General features: G+C 31.3%; 2 protein-coding genes and 1 long non-coding RNA gene across 5 annotated transcripts in view; 2 read left to right on the top strand and 1 right to left on the bottom strand.

Annotated features, from left to right (window-relative positions):
• Blot (bloated tubules) overlaps window positions 1–8,449 on the bottom strand; it is a 35,275-nt gene extending 26,826 nt beyond the window's left edge. Inside the window, exon 1 of one of the 2 annotated variants that reach the window (XM_076416843.1) lies at window positions 8,054–8,449. In XM_076416843.1, the coding sequence (XP_076272958.1) occupies window positions 8,054–8,122 (69 nt within the window). In that variant the 5' untranslated portion in view covers window positions 8,123–8,449. The remainder of the gene's footprint in view (window positions 1–8,053) is intronic. The other variant, XM_076416845.1, reaches the window with a different exon arrangement.
• The window catches only part of LOC143204315 (uncharacterized), a 45,054-nt gene extending 29,656 nt beyond the window's left edge, over window positions 1–15,398 (top strand). For both annotated transcript variants that reach the window (XR_013007559.1, XR_013007558.1), the window contains exons 2-3: window positions 898–972; window positions 15,307–15,398. This is a non-coding gene — a long non-coding RNA (uncharacterized LOC143204315). The remainder of the gene's footprint in view (window positions 1–897; window positions 973–15,306) is intronic.
• Window positions 10,635–14,701, top strand: LOC143204307 (U-scoloptoxin(01)-Tl1a). The gene is made up of 2 exons (XM_076416893.1): window positions 10,635–10,794; window positions 14,394–14,701. The coding sequence occupies exons 1-2, from the start codon at window positions 10,725–10,727 to the stop codon at window positions 14,612–14,614; spliced, it is 291 nt and encodes a 96-aa protein (XP_076273008.1). The 5' UTR covers window positions 10,635–10,724; the 3' UTR covers window positions 14,615–14,701.
• Window positions 15,399–19,919: the final 4,521 nt, after the last annotated feature.

Raw genomic sequence — 19,919 nt, 5'->3', positions numbered from 1 at the left:
CGAACACGGGCGGGGTGCCAGCAGCGCCAACTAGAACCCGATAACGAATAGCTGGCGGCAACCCCGAGACGTTTATCTGGGATGTGATTGAAGGGCATTGCGATTCATTCAGTGCTCAACCCTCGTTTGGTTTGGACGTGCCACCATCGACTGCCCAAGCCTCGTCTCCAGGTAACACCGCTGCCATCCGTTTTATCATTTGCATTTTTATATTTTTATATTACTTCAATAAATAACAGTCACATAATGTAAACACCACTGTTTCATTTCGTTCTACCTCCATTCACCGAGCCATATAAAATTTACCCTAAATAACTATAAGGGTATAACTATGATTCCAAAGTGGCAAAATAACTGATGCATAGTTATGACTTATTATTGACTTAAAACATATATAAATGCCACCGAATGTTGTTCCTGCTGACTTTTGGCTCTTTCCCTTGTATGCATTGAACGTTCATCATAGTCGGAGTTAAGAGAAGGGAGCGCACAACAGCAAAAGCTTTACTACCTTGATCTCGTTGTACGTCCATTATTATTAGTGTTAGGGGTAGAAGTTGGCTTCATTCTAGCATGTTTATCATTGCCATCAACTATCACTATTATGCGTTATCTGTTATAATTGTCCGTCATTGTTATTGACCACTTTAGAGATTAAGATTGTTATTCATTATCATTATTATTAGGCCATTGTTATTGACTATCATTGTTGCTATCAAGTTTTTAGTTTATCAGTCAGTATTACTTGTAGGTACAATTAATTATCTGTATTGTTAGCTATCCGTACTATTAATTGACAGTAATATTACGAATTCCTTTTATATTTCATATGTATTTTTAATTTTATCCTTATGACTGAAAATTGGTCGCTCAGATACGTTTTCATTTCGTTTTCAGAACTGCTACCCGACCACTTCTACATCAAGACCTCGCACGTTTAGCATTTGCTTTGTTTATTTAGCCATTTATTGAGTAAGTAGCTGTTATATCATTTAATTTGATCCCTATTTTTGTTCCTTTAAGATTGAGTTAAATTGTTTTATTTCTGGTAAATATAATTTCTATTTCACCATATATAATTAATTTAAACAATTATGTAACAGTGATAAAACACCTCATCAACGCATAGGTGAAATAACTTCGTTTAATTTACAAAATCGAATCCCACAATTATGTGGAAAACATTCGAGTCCCATTCAAGGCAACAATTGAATATACATTAATGCAAATCGTTGAAAACAGAAAAAAAAACTACCAAGAAACAAACACTGGTCGAACAATGCGACTCGTAACCATCAAGGACGATGACGAAGATGGTGTGCTATCATCATTAGGATAATTATATAAAAAGAAACATTATTACACACCATTGTACCACTACGTGATTGTATTTATGCGATTTTTGAACCCACCTCTGTTTGGTAAAATTGATAAAATTCGTCATGGTGGTCGGATAGTGTGTCATTCGTTTGTTAATGGTAAAATAAACACGGCTACTTCGATTTCTTGCTCGATAGAGATAAAATATTTGAATTATGTGGTTGATCGTTTCAAAACAACAACAAAAACACGGCGCGCTCTCTGTTACGACACGTTCCCAAGCTATTTGCCGCCGATTTCGTTATTCTAAACTGGTTCGTTTACATAGATGCGAACCATTTCCCACTTTGCGAATGCACTGGAAACGAAACTGTACCGTTCGTGCATCGAGCGCAGCTTAATAATGAAAATAATAATAGGAAAGTGTTTCCGGTAATGATTCCACGCCATTTCTTTGTCCGAGGAAGCGAACGATTCGGTTTTGTTTTACTTTTGCAGGTGTAGTATGGCTGATACCAACATTTCTCCATCATCATCATCAAGATGCAATATTAAATATCAATTTGACATGCGAAAGAAATGAAAATGACAGAAGAAATGTAAATGCAAAACAAAAAACTATATTTTCAGTGCTTCCTTCACATACACAGCACTATGCTGATGTTAGATCAACAAAAATATTGTTTATTACTTACATCTTACATTAGATATTATTAGTAGCGATGCCGATAAAAAATAATGATCAAATATCATATACTATCGTAAAATCATGTCGTTAAAATATCGATATAATGATATATCTATAATCTATGTAGCTAATGAATATTTTAAAAACCTTTTGATTATTTTTAATAAACCTTTAAAATTAGTGCTTAGTATTAGGTGTGTTGCAATTTTAAAGCTTCATTTTTAACAGGCGATGCTCTAATAATTGCTCTTCTAAATTTCCCGAATTACTTTCCGTAGCGCGCAATATTTATCTGCTTCCTTATCTGCTATATAGTATTATTAAAGAATGACATTATTCATAGGTATTGTAAATACATCTCGTTAATGTGAACTAATTCAAACTGCGCGTAGTTCACATTGTAGCACAAATATTTACATTCAGGAACGTGATTTAAGTGATTTAAATTATAAACGATTAATATATATACATATATTTATAACAAAATAAACAAATGGTTCAACAGCGATAATTATTTTTTAGTTAAAGAAATCGGCAATTTTAATCTGCCTTAATTGGCCTTTAGAATTATCCCGTATTTTACGAAGAATTGACATATCTGGGTATGGTATGAGTATGTTTTCTTTCAGTTCAATGTAAAACTTGGTAAAAAACTTATTTAGATTGCGCATGAATCACTATATTTCTAACTTCAATGGGAACAAATAGTGTGTACGAAATAAGAATATAAGTTAGCTAGCATAATATGTAGAATTAAATCATAACGAATAAAGTCCATAAACCATTTAGAACATTAAATAGTTTATTATTTGGTAAAGCTAACTACCACGTTAAAAGTAAATTGGTTCTTCAGACTTGATGTACATGTTAATTTTTGTATAGTTAAATATTTAGTGAACCGAGATCGAGGGTTAAATACCCCAGCAGTAACAAGCCATCATTAGCGTCGAAATCCTCAGTCTAGTTCAGTTTTTCATTTAAAGATTTAGTACTTTTTTTCGCCGTTAATTCAGACATGCTTTTCTCGTTATTTTAAAACCCACTCTTGAACGGAATTCTCCGTTATAGCCGTATTTGCATCCTTTTTGAATTTATCTGTTTCCTGGGTCTCCAAGTATTTTGCAGTTTCTTTGTAATATTTTTGTTTTCAAACACTTAATTCTACATATTCTTGCAGTGTGGATACTCCATATTTTTTGCCAACAGTGTTACTACCCCATCTAATGTTATTTTAAACACTTTTATAGAATGTGGAATAAAAATGCTGGACACTAACATAGTTATTACCTTACAATAACTTAGCTATTATAGATAGCAGTTAAATAGGTCTGTAACATATCAGTTCACCAGTGATATATTAATAACTGACAAATATTGGCCATTATACAACTTTGGAATTTATATATGAAACATGTACGTAATTATTATACATACTGCATACTTTTTCGTGTTGATTAGTTGGGATAATTACTAGAAAGCTACGCCTCCGATATTTTACGCGATATCTAGTTGTAGGAAGTGATTGTACTGCTTCGAGTTTTTGTTTTGATTACGACTTCGATGGGAAACGCCATTAGGAGACGAAAAATTGGAACTGTTTTATTTGCATTTTATTATGAGAGATTGAAAGGTGATGCGTGTCTATCGGGTATTCAATTTCCACGGCAATGACATCGAAGAGACCTTACATCTTCGTCGCGGTATGTATACAGGATGAGCTCGATCTCATAACGTACATTACTTCACTTAATACAATGTGCTATGTTTTCCAACGAAACATATTGAGTATTGTCCATGTAAGTTATATATTCCTGCGTCGTTTTCTTGCAATTTTTTGGAACAAAGGCAATCCACGATCATGTTTTTCCTTTAGAGGTTCTAATATCTCATCTTGAAGCCTTTGATTAACTATTTCAAACTATATAACACATCTAAATGTCACGTTAACTCTGTGCGTTGGTGTTCTCTTTATATTTAAACTTAATATCTTCAATAGCATAGGTTTGACCGATAAACCGACAGAAAAAATCGAGTTTTATAGGTCTATACTGTTAAAAGCGTGTTAAACAATATAAATTATCGAATATCAAAGGGCTTAGAAAGCAAAACCTATTCATATATTTTAAAAAACTTTTATTTTACGGAAATAAGAGGCGACTTGTCGAACGGCGCTGCAAAAACACTCAGGTTTCTTATCTATTAAAAAAAAAACATAGGCCAAACCCCAACCCCAAGTTTCTCTAATACCTGGTAGAATTTTCATTTGAATTTGGTTCTTCAAAATGTCACCAACTAGACGTACCAACTTAGGTCGTAGAACTCGCATTGCTGTAATGAAGTTGAACGGAATCTTTGGAATCGAAATGCGTAACGTAGAAATGTTGGACTTAAACCTCATCGGGCTGCCTTCAGTTATAATGTGGCAATCGGTTACAGTTTTCAGAAAATCGTTACTGGACCAATGAACGTTGTGCGTCCGTAATGCAGGGCATTTAAGTTTTAAAGTGAAGTCCCTGGATTACAGCAACCGTTAGTCTGCACACCACGTGCGTTCGTTTATAATTGTAATTGCCCTTCGGGTATACTCGTGGCCGATTAATTTTTTGCCATGTGGTCGGCGTCATAGAGTAATATATATAGTGTTAACTTAACACAAATAATTTCAGAATTGTTTTGCGTGGTCTCAGCAGAAAGGCGCTGAGAACGCCATTTCGCTGAATTTCATTGGTTAGTTTAAATTACCATTGCAAGCACCTGTAATGAAATTAAATGTGGATATAAAAATTTCCTGCAAACTAATTGAAAACATAACATATCTCATGGCAAATATAATCAAAATTGTCTATAGCTCTTTACCTTTTTTATATATTTTTAGTGCTATCAATTCAAATAAGATGTATTCAAGTTTCTATCTTATTGTTCCCTCATACTGAAAGCAAAGCAGCACAGCTGAAAGTCTGCCTCTGTTAACATTTTACCTACTTGTTCAACACAAAGATGTATTGAGGCAAGTTATTATTATTAGAGCCAATCAAAAAAGTGGTCTCAGAGCCGCCATTGAATGGACCTCGCAAAACATTTCCTCGATTTTGTATATTTAAGTTAAACTTCTATATTTACTTTATGATTTACGGTGCAGCAGCCAAGAGAAGCAGATCGTTGAGGTTGTCTGTTTCATAATTTTTTTCAACGTTCATTATTGTATGTTGCGTGTTTACTAGTGAGTATTACCTACTATTATAATTAAATATTAATCATGTTTGAAGGCTATTATTTTTGAATTTAAAAATATGAATTTGAAAATTTTATTGAAGAATGATATGAATTAATTTAAGATGAATGATAATGACACAACCATTAATTTAGGCTAAACATCTATTACTACTAGACTTGCAACATTAAAACGTCTATGTCCTCGTCTACGTTTGTTTATGCATCCAAAGGCTTTTTGTATGTCATGTGCATTCATCAACTTGTCATCAAATTGCTTTGCTGCAGCACACATTATGGATATTAAAACCTTTTTTCCAGTGACACACAGTTTTCAAATGCATTGTGCATTGGTCTAATCGTATCACTCCTTTCTTTGCAAGCAAGAAGCTCACGTTCTTAACTAAAATTAATGAGAATTTCTGCATTGTTTCATTGTGTATTTCTTCGTTCAAAGATAGAAAACATTAACATTATATATTTGCGCGACAGAAAACAAAACCAATAATGTAGTACATCAAAAACTATTACAATAAACACTTTGAAATATTTTTTAGTAAAAATGTATTTATTCCAAATCGAATTGACTATTCACAGGACAACATCTGTCTAGTCAGCTGGTTACCAATGAAAACTAGTGCTATATAATAAGTTGAAGTGCTTTTGTTATAATAATTACAACCACATTATATATTTGAATTGGATAATTAATTCACTTCAATATTCTTGAGAGATAACGCCATTCATACTATGATAACTTGGTATTTAGGTTGAAGACGATTGCTCTTATCGTCAACACGTATTGCAACATTTATACCCACCGATACAAGACCAATTAAAAGGTTTCTAATGGGGCCCGACCGATAATCTCGTAAATACTAATGACCTTAATGACGCCGCGCATTTTGACACTGGTAGATCCAATTAGGACGGTGCAATAGTGACAATTAAGAGTCGACGTGTGTTTTTCACGAAATTGTGTCGGATAAATTAAGGCGCGCGCTTTCACGGAGCGCCGTTCGCGTGTTCGAGCCGGGACGCTTTCTTGAAAACGTCCACGTCAATTACCGCGGCTGCAGAAGAACGAATCGAACCGTTCGATCATGCTACATTTGCATAACGAGTGCTCGTACAGATAAATTCAATAAAATTCCAGTTAAAGTCGTGTTCGTTTCTTGTACAAGGATTGGGAATTAATTTTACGGGGTTTACATTTCCTGTTGAGAGTCTTCGAGGTATATTGGGCGCTTACTCGCGGCTTTAGAAACGGTGAGTTTGATATGGATAACAAATAGCGTCCGGAGCAACTAGAAAGGTTCTAAGATGATGGGCAGGTCGATCTAAGATAATTGCAAGGTCACAGATCACAGCCGTTAATACATAAAAAATCCATAGAAACTTAAAAAAAGTTCTATGCATTTGTCACACTCATCAGAGAATGCAGACTATCAAGATTTAGAATTAATGGAATGGAGCACTTGTTAACACCCCTTAAACTGAACTTTTCTCTCAGATATGAAATTTGTGACAGCAGTGTTTACACTACAGGTTATGAACCACCTGGTGTATCGTCTTTCTCCTTTTTTTCCATTACCAAAAAACCCCAATAAAAAACATATATCTAGCTTTTGTTGATTCAGAAAAGGCTAATTCAGAAAGAAGATTAAATAATAAAGATGTGTATATAATAAAATTGTAAGAGTAATTCAAAACTGCAGACAACATGCAAAGTTTAAGCCCAACTCTATTTATAATAGAAATTTAAATAGCTACAAAAAAAGAGATGGAGTATGAAAGTAGGAGAATTTGGAATGATAATGAATAAACGAAAAACGAAAGTCCTAGTGATGGGAGAGTCAGAATTAATACATATCCAAAGTGTGGTTGTAAAAATAAAAGGGGTGAATACAGCAATGAAAGTGACGAACGAATCTGGGTATAGAAATCAAAAGCAATGGAATCCAGAAAGTAGAAATGTATGCTAGAATTGAAAGAGTTGTGTAACAATGATGGGCAGAATGAGAAGTAATGAAAAGAAAAGACCTGAACGTTGAATCACTGGAAAAGAACACAGAAAGGAGACATAACTGAGTTAAATGTTCTCACATGCCAGAAATTTTATTATTTAATATCTAAAAACAATGAAGTACCTCGCAATACACTTTTGGGCACAAATAATGACCAGTATATCATAACCTAGCATTGCAAAAGACTCTATTCCACATGAAATCCAACTTGAATCCCATGGCAGTTCAACAGTATCCGGACTTTTAACCAACATTGAAAATACCCTAACACTCTATGAATGAATAACTTAATTTAACTTTTAGCATATTTAGGATCAAAGCTTTGCTTCATTTATGTAAATTAGTTTTTGAAACGTATATGTTGTATTTGATATCAGAGACAGAAAAACTTTGAAGGAATTTATACATGCAGAAAGAGAGAATAATCTGGATTCTGAACCTGGTGGTAGAGAATGTAGTACATTAATAGCGAGCCTGTGTGTATAAAAATGTTTGGACATCGTCCATAACTGTCATACGCCAAGCCAAAAGGATCATCAAAGAACGAAAGGCATAGGATAAGAACATTCACTTCATCCACCATATAGTCCAGACTTTGATCCATGCGATTGTTATTTGTTTTTGTTTCTTGTGTTGTTTAGAGAATAATTTGTTCGATTTTGAAGAACACCTCGTGAATATTTGCTGTGTTTTTAAGCATCTAACTGTAATGATATTTGTTTTGATCGAAAAAACTTTTTGAAGAATGTAAACAATTATTTTAGTTTATTATTGTCTTTTTAATGATAATATGAAATTAGACACTTACTGTATGACCCGCAGTCAACTTGGCCTCATCCTCCTGCCACTTCTCACTCATTTTCTCATCGTACAACATGTTCCCACGCGGTATCAGTGCATAACAGGCGGCAAACTCTCAAAACTGAAGCGAGACGTCCACCTCGGGGTATTTTACGCGAACCAAACGATCGGGAAGACCCTGAAGATGTGGCGTCATCGCGGTATCCTCCGCGTTTCGGACCGTCCGGGCCCTGATGATGATCGCTGGTGGTCGAGACGCGTGGTGGCGCTTATCGGACCGCGGCGCTCTTTGAATCCGGCTGGCGGTGTCACGTTAACGAAAACGACAGGTGTAAATGGACGGCGCAGAGTCTGGGGGACCTGCCGCCGAGCTATAGTACGAGGTACGACTGGTTTAATTAATGATCGGTTTACTTTTACGCGTTGTTTTTCTTTATCGATAATCGTACCGAGTTGAATTCACGCGTTCCGATCGCCAGCAAGACCAGTTTACTGGCGTCCCAATATCACCGCACAGTTGGCCACGATTAAAAACAAATAAACCACCATCGAACGAAAAAAATTATGAAACACGCAGTCCCAAGGTTTTACTGGTTGTATACCGTTTAGTGCCTTTGAGATTTCTATCCTCCAAGAGAGTGGAATAGCGCCCAAGGATTTAGAAAAGCCCAAGAAAAAGAATTATGAGACACCAATTAATATATTTTGTAACACTATAATTTATAATAAACAGACGCCATTTATACCGAGTATCTCCGATTAATATCGTAAATGTAACTAAAGTTCGAGTTAGGTGCAACCAATAATACAATCAAGATTTATTTGGTTGCCTGCACTGAAAACGCATTTTCGTTTATATCAACTCACCAAATTCACACTAGGTGTCACCAAAAGCATATTATACATACCAAAAATACTTTATATAAACTATAAAGTATTAATGAATTGTAGTGTCGATAGTATCTGATGTATACGTACTCGCCAGATTAAATACTTGTTTAAATAATGTTTTCGATGACTATAACCACATGTTGTACAGTTATATAAAAGTTATGTACAGTTTCCGATTATTTATGAACAATAACTTCTGTTAATCATCTTTGTAAAATCGATTGTTTGCGCTCTCTTTCATGGATAGGGGAACTTGGAAACAAATATATTTTTACAATTTTACACGTTTTGAGGTAAAAGAAATGAAAATTCATGTTAAAATACTTTATAATTTTTAAGATATGTGACATGAACAGAAATCCACTGATTTTTTGGAATGCCCTTTTCATGATATAATTTTAAAACCAAAAGTTGTATAAATGTGATTCTACTACTATTAGATTTAGTTCTATTCGTAGTGGCCCCCCTAATTTTATTAGTGTGTAATTATTTCGAGGAAAATTACAGTGAAAATCATAAGAATAGCAAAAAAATCGCAAAAAAGTTTTCATCACATATTACCTTTACTATAAAGATAAGTCTTTCCATGTATTTTGGGGTCAAATAAATGAAAATCCATGTTTTAGAACTGCTTTAGAATTTCTAAAATATAGGACATGGGCAGAAAATCGCTCATATTATAGATATACCCTTTTTGTTACATATCTTTAGAACTATAGATTCCATAAAAGTGATTATACTACCATTCGATTCAGCGTAATTTGTTTTATCATTTGTATAGTTTTTATTACCGTGTTATTATTTATGTGAAAATGACAGTTTTTTAATAGCAGAAATTGCAAGAGGCATATTAAGTATATATTATCACTAAAACGTCAATGCAATAAACTGTTTGGACATCTACTTGCCAAAATTCATGAAAAGGGTGCAGTCATCAGTCAACAGTTGTAATATCACCTTATTCTCCAAGTTTAAATTCGTCTGACTTTTGTAAGTTCCCACCTGCCAGAAATCACATTATTTAACAAGTAAAAACAATAATGACACCTTGTGGATTTGGTCTAGCTTGTATCTCCTTTAGATGAAGGTTCATAAATAATGGCCGAAACATCATAACGTAGCATTGCGTATTTCATATGAAAACCAACTTTAGCAGCACGTTCGTTTTGTAACGTACATTTTGTATTTAATCTCGATTAAAGAATACTTTCTATGTAACAAAACGTCAAAACAACTTGTAGTTACTGAAACTTCCATAGTCGGTTATCATATCTCCGATAAAACTAATTGAGATAGTGATTTTAGTTTAAATTAGTTTTGGCTTTAATAAAAACGCATTAAACGAAAATTACACCATTTCAATTATCATTTATTAAATTCTTGTTAATTCCACGAGATTAATATATCGTTAGACTAAGCCTTTTTTAAAACAATAACAATATGAAACCTCCAGGCAGGAAGATATCTATCATGGGCATCATTTATTTTTGAAACAACTCTTATCTCTTTGTAAACACTGAAATTTTCCAAGAGCACTTGTGTTTAACCTTCGGATGCATCGTTTTTTTTTTTCTATTTTTGTATTAAAAATCGATGTTCGATAAGACAAATACACCGTATGTTTTGTACGTGAGTAATTTGTTTTTAATAGAAACAACTAGAAAAATAATGGGTAAACATTTTCAATAGGTTAAGAGGAAAAATCAAGTAATTGGAGTGGTTTTCCTATATTTGTTGGCATATATATATAAGATCTAGGATGTTCTGTATGATTCATACTATACAACATGGCCGGTACTACATTCCTTTTCCCAGTATTCCTGGCTAGTTTATTCCTGCTCAGTGTAGCCGTTCCAGGTAAGATTAATCTGTACTCAGACAATATTTACATTCATATTTTGAAGTCTTGCAAAGACCAGAACGAATGGTAGTTGGATGTTGGAGTTGGATTGTTGTTGCCTGTAGATTGACGATTATTATTGCTTTCTTTGGTCCAGTTTTAAGTAAATGGCTTGAGACTATTCTAAGGTTGATGATAAATTGGTTTCTATCGAACAATACGATAATATTTTAGGAATTTTTCAAATTATGTGCGGTTAGATACAAACAAAATCTTTTCACAAGTAAATGTATTCTTTGCATTTCTAGTTTTTGCACAGCACCAATTCTTTTGCTACTGAACTGATGCTACACAAATGGCCATGATTAAACTTACTGTAAAAGCGTTTTACAATGATAAAATACCATCACTTCGCCTTTGCTACTGTCCTTCGTATGACCAAATATTACCGAGCTTATAAATATTCCAACACTCTTTGAGCTCTTTGATGAGTGAAAACCTCAATGCTCGACCATAAAATTCATTCAGAAGGAAATATACTACAGTCTAAGATGATGATATATTTTGTATTAAGATTATGAAATATGTTCTGTTACTCAAACAATAACCTTCAATATATCTTATAAAAATAAATTCATTGGAGAACAGCAATTATTACGAGTGTCACTATTTATATTTCGGGAATTGACAACACTGTTGTTCACTGAATCGTGAACATTTTCGTGTGATTATTTTTTACGATTTTCGACGTGGATTGTCACAACAAGAGTGCATCAATCAACTTAGTTTGACTTTTGGCGATGAAGCTCCATCAAAAACCACCGTGTATCGCTGGTTTAGTAAATTCAATCGTGGTCCTATTTCACTGTTCGACGAGTTTCGTGAAGGTCATCCAAAATCGGCTGTTGTGCCAGGAACATCGATGCTGTGTGCGAAATGATTAAGCAAGATCGTCATGTCACCTATTGTGGGATTGAGGCAACCCTAAGCATTAGTTCTATCAGCATATATGCGATTTTACATGAACACTTAGCTGTGCGAAAGTTATGTTCGCGTTGGATCCCAGAGAATTTGACAATCGCTTAAAAAAAGGCTCGTGTCGATTGGTGCAAAGAAATGCTTAAGAAATTCTATCGCGGTGCTTCGAAAGACGTTTATAAAATCGTGACCGGTGACGAATCATGGATATATTTGTATGAGCCGGAAAGTAAGATGAACCAAATCGAGCAAAAGTTGTTCGCGCATGAAGCACTTCAATGAAAATTGTCGCCTGTTTCTTCGAGACAACTGGTCATATTGCAATAGTGCCTCTAGAGGATCGTAGAAGTGGTAAATTCTACCATTTGTGCACAACCACTTGTTTTCCATAAGTCTTCGGTGAAAACAAACAAGAGACACCCGATTATTCTTGATCATGACAATGCGAGCTCTCACACATCGGCTCAGACAAGAGACTATTTGAGCACTCAAAACATTGAGCTGATGGGTAATCCGCCGTACAGCCCTCATTTGGCACCCAATGATTTCTTTTTGTTCCTATCCGTGAAGAATATACTGCGTTGTTAACGATTTTCATCGCCTGAAGAATCGTTCCAAAATCATGTTGTGAGGATACCTCATTCGGAATGGAATAAATGCTTTGAAAATTGGTTTAAGCGTATGCAAAAGTGTATCGATCATCGTGGCGAGTACTTTGAAAAACAATAAAAACATATTCGCAGCTTAACTATTTGTTTTTTTCCTATTCCCGAAATATAAATACTGACCCTCGTACATATTTTTGTTACATTAGTACAATCTTAATTTATGAAGTTAATTTATTACTTTTATTCTATTGTATTTGCATCAATATGCAAGCAGGATGAGTGCGGGATAAATACATCAGTATATATTTCCAAAATGAAAATAAACTAAACTACTTAAATACGTTAAGTTTACAATTTGGTGTAGTTTGGTTCGCTTCAATCTTCTGATTTCCTGTGTATTGTTCAGTAGCTGTATTGCCTGCATATTTGATGATCTTATTTGACTCTCTCTTATTTGTTAGTATAATAGTTATATAAGTCTTATTTGTTTTTAATTTAATATAGAATGGTAACAGATTTGTCTGTCTATAGTAAATCGTGAAAAGTCAATGACAATCGTGAAGATTCGATCTTTTTCAGTTTTACTTTTTTTTTGTTTGTCTTTTTGGACAATCAGTGGAACCTCCCTCTTTAAAAATTAGCTTCTTTGGATAATAATAAATTGTGATCTAAATATGGTAAATACGTTTAGTGTATCACAATAGGATGAGCAGCATGTAGTCTGAGATTGTTATGTTGCAAATTTAATATGTGATATGTGTTCGGTTTTTGTTCGTTTACAGCTCACGAATATTTTACGTTTTTCAATAGTAAATTAAATACCTTGAAAGACCGATACAGAGGATTGTTGTTTTTGTTTTTTACTCAGTTGCACAGATCCAAGATTCGTCACCTATGAGGATGTTACAGGGGTGTTGGCCACCGAAAAAAATATTGATATTTCGATATATCAATATTTAAAAAAATATCGATATTTTACTAAAAAATAAAAATAGTGAAATAGCCTAAAAATATATTTTTTCCGCTAAATAAACCTTTAAAATTAAATATTTAATATTAATATATATATATATATATATATATATATATATATATATATATATATATATATACATATATATATATATATATATATATATATACATATACATATATATATATATATATATATATATATATATATATATATATATATACATATATATATATATATATATATATATATATATATATATATATATATATATATATACATATACATATATATATATATATATATATATATATATATATATATATATATACATATATATATATATATATATATATATATATATATATATATATATATATATACATATACATATATATATATATATATATATATATATATATATATATATATACGATATATCGATATTTTCTCTACATCCCTAGGATGTTATACACAGCTTTTGATGCGCCATGATTGTATTTTTTGACTATTTCTTTGCACCAACTGACAGGAGCATATTTTTGAGCATTTGTTAAATTATACGGGATCCAACGTGAACAAATTCTCTTGTCATAATAATGTAATAAGATGACTCAGTATCACAGTAAGTTATATGAAGATCTTACAAAATCATTTCTCGCACAGCTTGCGCTAGAACTAATTTTGGGCGACTTTTCTTTGTCATTAAGCGTTTCATTACTTTGTACCTAAGCCAAGTACAATCATAATTAAATTCGTCAAAAGTCAGGCGGTAAAACGTTCTGAAGAAGCTCAAACTTCCAATTGGAAACATCAGATAGAGACTAAAAATATTTAGATGTGCCAGGGCGCATAATATAAATAGCAACCAGTCATTACTGAATGAGATATATCGGTTGTAGATTGTCAACATTTGAAATCAACAGTATGATACTTTTTATGCCTTAGATATGGTTTGTTATTGTGACTTACTTGTTTGTCTGTATTTTTGTCTGTTAACTGTTTAATATCGTTTGTTTTATTGGTGCCTTGGAATAATCGATTTCATTTACTTCAGATTGTTCGGACGCTGACACAGTCTATTATCCGGATTCGGAGGACTGCTCCGCATTTTATGAGTGTGTTTTCGATACGCCAATCAGGATTACGTGTCCCCCTGACACCTACTTCAACGAGGACAAAAATGTGTGCGATTTTTCGGATAACGTAGACTGTGGAGACCGACCAATATTTTCCACAACTACAGAGACCACAGAGGAAGTCCGTTTGGCCAAATAATTTAAGTGATTTTTGGCTTTTGCATAGAATATGTTTCTTATATACTTATACTTACAATGGAATTATAATGGACGTAGTATCGAAAAACGAGTTTTTTTTAAACCCCCATAATCAATTTAAATTATAACTTGTAAATCCTTATTTTGTTTCCTGGCTGCTGCAGCGAACATAAGAAGCTACCAAAAAAAAATGTTCACAGAAACATTTTCTATTACCAAAATGCAATACAATACATCGCATTCTTGGTAGTAATTGTCATGAATGACGCTACTCCTTGGTCATCAAATAGGTTCCGTGATTTAAGCTCAATAACATGTAATAATAATGATATAACGTATATTGTGGATATTTATTAACTGCACTTCGTAAGTTATCTTTATTTAACTTTATTCTTTTAACTTTATTTATTTTAGTTCAAATAATCGCAAGTTAAAAAATTTCATTGTTTATATAGAATTGTAACGTGAGTCTAATGGTAATATATATATATATATATATATATATATATATATATATATATATATATATATATATATATATATATACATATAATAATGTATATACCAAATATCTCTAAGTTATATAACGAAAAGTGCATTTTCGAAAAAACAGTGTATTTCGGTTTATGTTCCATATATTTACAGCTATATATTATCCAGATATTTAACTTGGTTTTTCTTTTTTTTTTTCAGCCCAAGATACGTATGTTATGAAAGTTTCACCTTTATCTGAGAGATGAAAAATGTTCAGACTTGCATATATCCGAGAAAATTTGCAATTTTTTTTTCATTATCAGAATTGTTTGCAGAATCGGTGGTAGTGTAATAATTTTACACATGTAGTTTTGAAGTGATATAATGAAAAGTATATTTTCAAAAAACAGTGAATTTCGGTTTATGTTCCATATATTTACAGCCATATATTATCCGAATATTTAACTTGGTTTTTCTTTTTTTTTTTCAGCCCAAGATTCGTATGTTATGAAAGTTTAACCTTTATCTGAGAGGTTAAAAATTTTCACAATTTTTCCATATATATAGTCGTGAAAATTTACGATTTTCTATCATTTTCAGAATTTTTACTGTCATTTCCATTCAAATAATTACAGAGTAATGAATATTACAGGGTTTATGAAGAATTTTTTGCAGAATCGAGTGCTAGTATAATTGTTTTTATAGAATAGGTATTTTTGAAGTGATGTAATGAAAAGTATATTTTCAAACACAGTGAATTTCGGTTTAGGTTTTATATATTTACTGCTATAAATTATTCGGATATTTATCTTGTATTTTCTTTTTTTTTTCAGCCCAGGATACAAATGTTATGAAAGTTTCACCTTTATGTGAGAAGTGAAAAATTTTCACAATTTTTCCATATATATAGTCGTGAAAATTTGCGATTTTCTATCATGTTCAGAATTTTTACTGTCATTTTCATTCAAATAATTACAGAGTAATGCATATTACAGGGTTTATGAAGAATTTTTTGCAGAATCGAATGCTAGTATAATTGTTTTTATAGAATAGGTATTTTTGAAGTGATATAATGAAAAGTATATTTTCAAAAAACAGTGAATTTCGGTTTAGGTTTTATATATTTACTGCTATAAGTTATTCGGATATTAATCTTGTATTTTCTTTTTTTTTAGCTCAGGATACAAATGTTATGAAAGTTTCACCTTTATGTGAGAAGTGAAAAATTTTCACAATTTTTCCATATATATAGTCGTGAAAATTTGCGATTTTCTATCATGTTCAGAATTTTTACTGTCATTTCCATTCAAATAATTACAGAGTAATGAATATTACAGGGTTTATGAAGAATTTTTTGCAGAATCGAGTGCTAGTATAATTGTTTTTATAGAATAGGTATTTTTGAAGTGATATAATGAAAAGTATATTTTCAAAAAACAGTGAATTTCGGTTTAGGTTTTATATATTTACTGCTATAAGTTATTCGGATATTAATCTTGTATTTTCTTTTTTTTTAGCTCAGGATACAAATGTTATGAAAGTTTCACCTTTATGTGAGAAGTGAAAAATTTTCACAATTTTTCCATATATATAGTCGTGAAAATTTGCGATTTTCTATCATGTTCAGAATTTTTACTGTCATTTCCATTCAAATAATTACAGAGTAATGAATATTACAGGGTTTATGAAGAATTTTTTGCAGAATCGAGTGCTAGTATAATTGTTTTTATAGAATAGGTATTTTTGAAGTGATATAATGAAAAGTATATTTTCAAAAAACAGTGAATTTCGGTTTAGGTTTTATATATTTACTGCTATAAATTATTCGGATATTTATCTTGTATTTTCTTTTTTTTCAGCCCAGGATACAAATGTTATGAAAGTTTCACCTTTATGTGAGAAGTGAAAAATTTTCACAATTTTTCCATATATATAGTCGTGAAAATTTGCGATTTTCTATCATGTTCAGAATTTTTACTGTCATTTTCATTCAAATCATTACAGGGTAATGAATATTACAGGGTTTATGAAGAATTTTTTGCAGAATCGAGTGCTAGTATAATTGTTTTTATAGAATAGGTATTTTTGAAGTGATATAATGAAAAGTATATTTTCAAAAAACAGTGAATTTCGGTTTAGGTTTTATATATTTACTGCTATAAATTATTCGGATATTTATCTTGTATTTTCTTTTTTTTCAGCCCAGGATACAAATGTTATGAAAGTTTCACCTTTATGTGAGAGGTGAAAAATTTTCACAATTTTTCCATATATATAGCCGTGAAAATTTGCGATTTTCTATCATTTTCAGAATTTTTACTGTCATTTCCATTCAAATCATTACAGGGTAATTAATATTACAGGGTTTATGAAGAATTTTTTGCAGAATCGAGTGCTAGTATAATTGCTTTTATAGAATAGGTATTTTTGAACTGATATAATGAAAAGTATGTTTTCAAACACAGTGAATTCCGGTTTAGGTTTTATATATTTACTGCTATAAATTATTCGGATATTTATCTTGTATTTTCTTTTTTTTTCAGCCCAGGATACAAATGTTATGAAAGTTTCACCTTTATGTGAGAGGTGAAAAATTTTAACAATTTTTCCATATATATAGTCGTGAAAATTTGCGATGTTCTATCATTTTCAGAATTTTTACTGTCATTTTCATTCAAATCATTACAGGGTAATGAATATTACAGGGTTTATGAAGAATTTTTTGCAGAATCGAGTGCTAGTATAATTGTTTTTATAGAATAGGTATTTTTGAAGTGATATAATGAAAAGTATATTTTCAAAAAACAGTGAATTTCGGTTTAGGTTTTATATATTTACTGCTATAAATTATTCGGATATTTATCTTGTATTTTCCTTTTTTTCAGCCCAGGATACAAATGTTATGAAAGTTTCACCTTTATGTGAGGAGTGAAAAATTTTCACAATGTTTCCATATATATAGTCGTGAAAATTTGCGATTTTCTATCATGTTCAGAATTTTTACTGTCATTTCCATTCAAATAATTATAGAGTAATGAATATTACAGGGTTTATGAAGAATTTTTTGCAGAATCGAGTGCTAGTATAATTGTTTTTATAGAATAGGTATTTTTGAAGTGATATAATGAAAAGTATATTTTCAAACACAGTGAATTTCGGTTTAGGTTTTATATATTTACTGCTATAAATTATTCGGATATTTATCTTGTATTTTCTTTTTTTTCAGCCCAGGATACAAATGTTATGAAAGTTTCACCTTTATGTGAGGAGTGAAAAATTTTCACAATTTTTCCATATATATAGTCGTGAAAATTTGCGATTTTCTATCATTTTCAGAATTTTTACTGTCATTTCCATTCAAATAATTACAGAGTAATGAATATTACAGGGTTTATGAAGAATTTTTTGCAGAATCGAGTGCTAGTATAATTGTTTTTATAGAATAGGTATTTTTGAAGTGATATAATGAAAAGTATATTTTCAAACACAGTGAATTTCGGTTTAGGTTTTATATATTTACTGCTATAAATTATTCGGATATTTATCTTGTATTTTCTTTTTTTTCAACCCAGGATACAAATGTTATGAAAGTTTCACCTTTATGTGAGGAGTGAAAAATTTTCACAATTTTTCCATATATATAGTCGTGAAAATTTGCGATTTTCTATCATTTTCAGAATTTTTACTGTCATTTCCATTCAAATAATTACAGAGTAATGAATATTACAGTGTTTATGAAGAATTTTTTGCAGAATCGAGTGCTAGTATAATTGTTTTTATAGAATAGGTATTTTTGAAGTGATATAATGAAAAGTATATTTTCAAACACAGTGAATTTCGGTTTAGGTTTTATATATTTACTGCTATAAATTATTCCGATATTTATCTTGTAATTTCTTTTTTTTCAGCCCAGGATACAAATGTTATGAAAGTTTCACCTTTATGTGAGAGGTGAAAAATTTTCACAAATTTTCCATATATATAGTCGTGAAAATTTGCGATTTTCTATCATGTTCAGAATTTTTACTGTCATTTCCATTCAAATAATTACAGAGTAATGAATATTACAGGGTTTATGAAGAATTTTTTGCAGAATCGAGTGCTAGTATAATTGTTTTTATAGAATAGGTATTTTTGAACTGATATAATGAAAAGTATGTTTTCAAACACAGTGAATTTCGGTTTAGGTTTTATATATTTACTGCTATAAATTATTCGGATATTTATCTTATATTTTCTTTTTTTTGAGCCCAGGATACAAATGTTATGAAAGTTTCACCTTTATGTGAGAGGTGAAAAATTTTCACAATTTTTCCATACATATAGTCGTGAAAATTTGCTATTTTCTATCATTTTCAGAATTTTTACTATCATTTCCATTCAAATCATTACAGGGTAATGAATATTACAGGCTTTATGAAGAATTTTTTGCAGAATCGAGTGCTAGTATAATTGTTTTTATAGAAAAGGTATTTTTGAAGTGATATAATGAAAAGCATATTTTCAAAAAACAGTGAATTTCGGTTTAGGTTTTATATGTTTACTGCTATAAATTATTCGGATATTTATCTTATATTTTCTTTTTTTTGAGCCCAGGATACAAATGTTATGAAAGTTTCACCTTTATGTGAGAGGTGAAAAATTTTCACAATTTTTCCATACATATAGTCGTGAAAATTTGCTATTTTCTATCATTTTCAGAATTTTTACTGTCATTTCCATTCAAATCATTACAGGGTAATGAATATTACAGGCTTTATGAAGAATTTTTTGCAGAATCGAGCGTTAGTATAATTGTTTTTATAGAATAGGTATTTTTGAAGTGATATAAT

The sequence above is a fragment of the Rhynchophorus ferrugineus genome, unplaced genomic scaffold, assembly GCF_030347505.1.
Source record: "Rhynchophorus ferrugineus isolate W39M unplaced genomic scaffold, kcgeb_rfMv2 rfM10, whole genome shotgun sequence".
Lineage (NCBI taxonomy): Eukaryota > Metazoa > Arthropoda > Insecta > Coleoptera > Curculionidae > Rhynchophorus > Rhynchophorus ferrugineus.
Note: the sequence above shows the minus strand (reverse complement) of the source record. Positions and strands in the feature narration are given on the sequence as shown.

What these genes read in the sequence shown, in the direction of transcription:
- LOC143204307 (XM_076416893.1), top strand. Translation starts at nt 10,725, where the DNA reads ATGGCCGGTACTACATTCCTTTTCCCAGTATTCCTGGCTAGTTTATTC. An exon ending in GCTCAGTGTAGCCGTTCCAG is followed by an intron (nt 10,795 to 14,393) that starts GTAAGATTAATC and finishes CATTTACTTCAG; the next exon opens with ATTGTTCGGACGCTGACACA.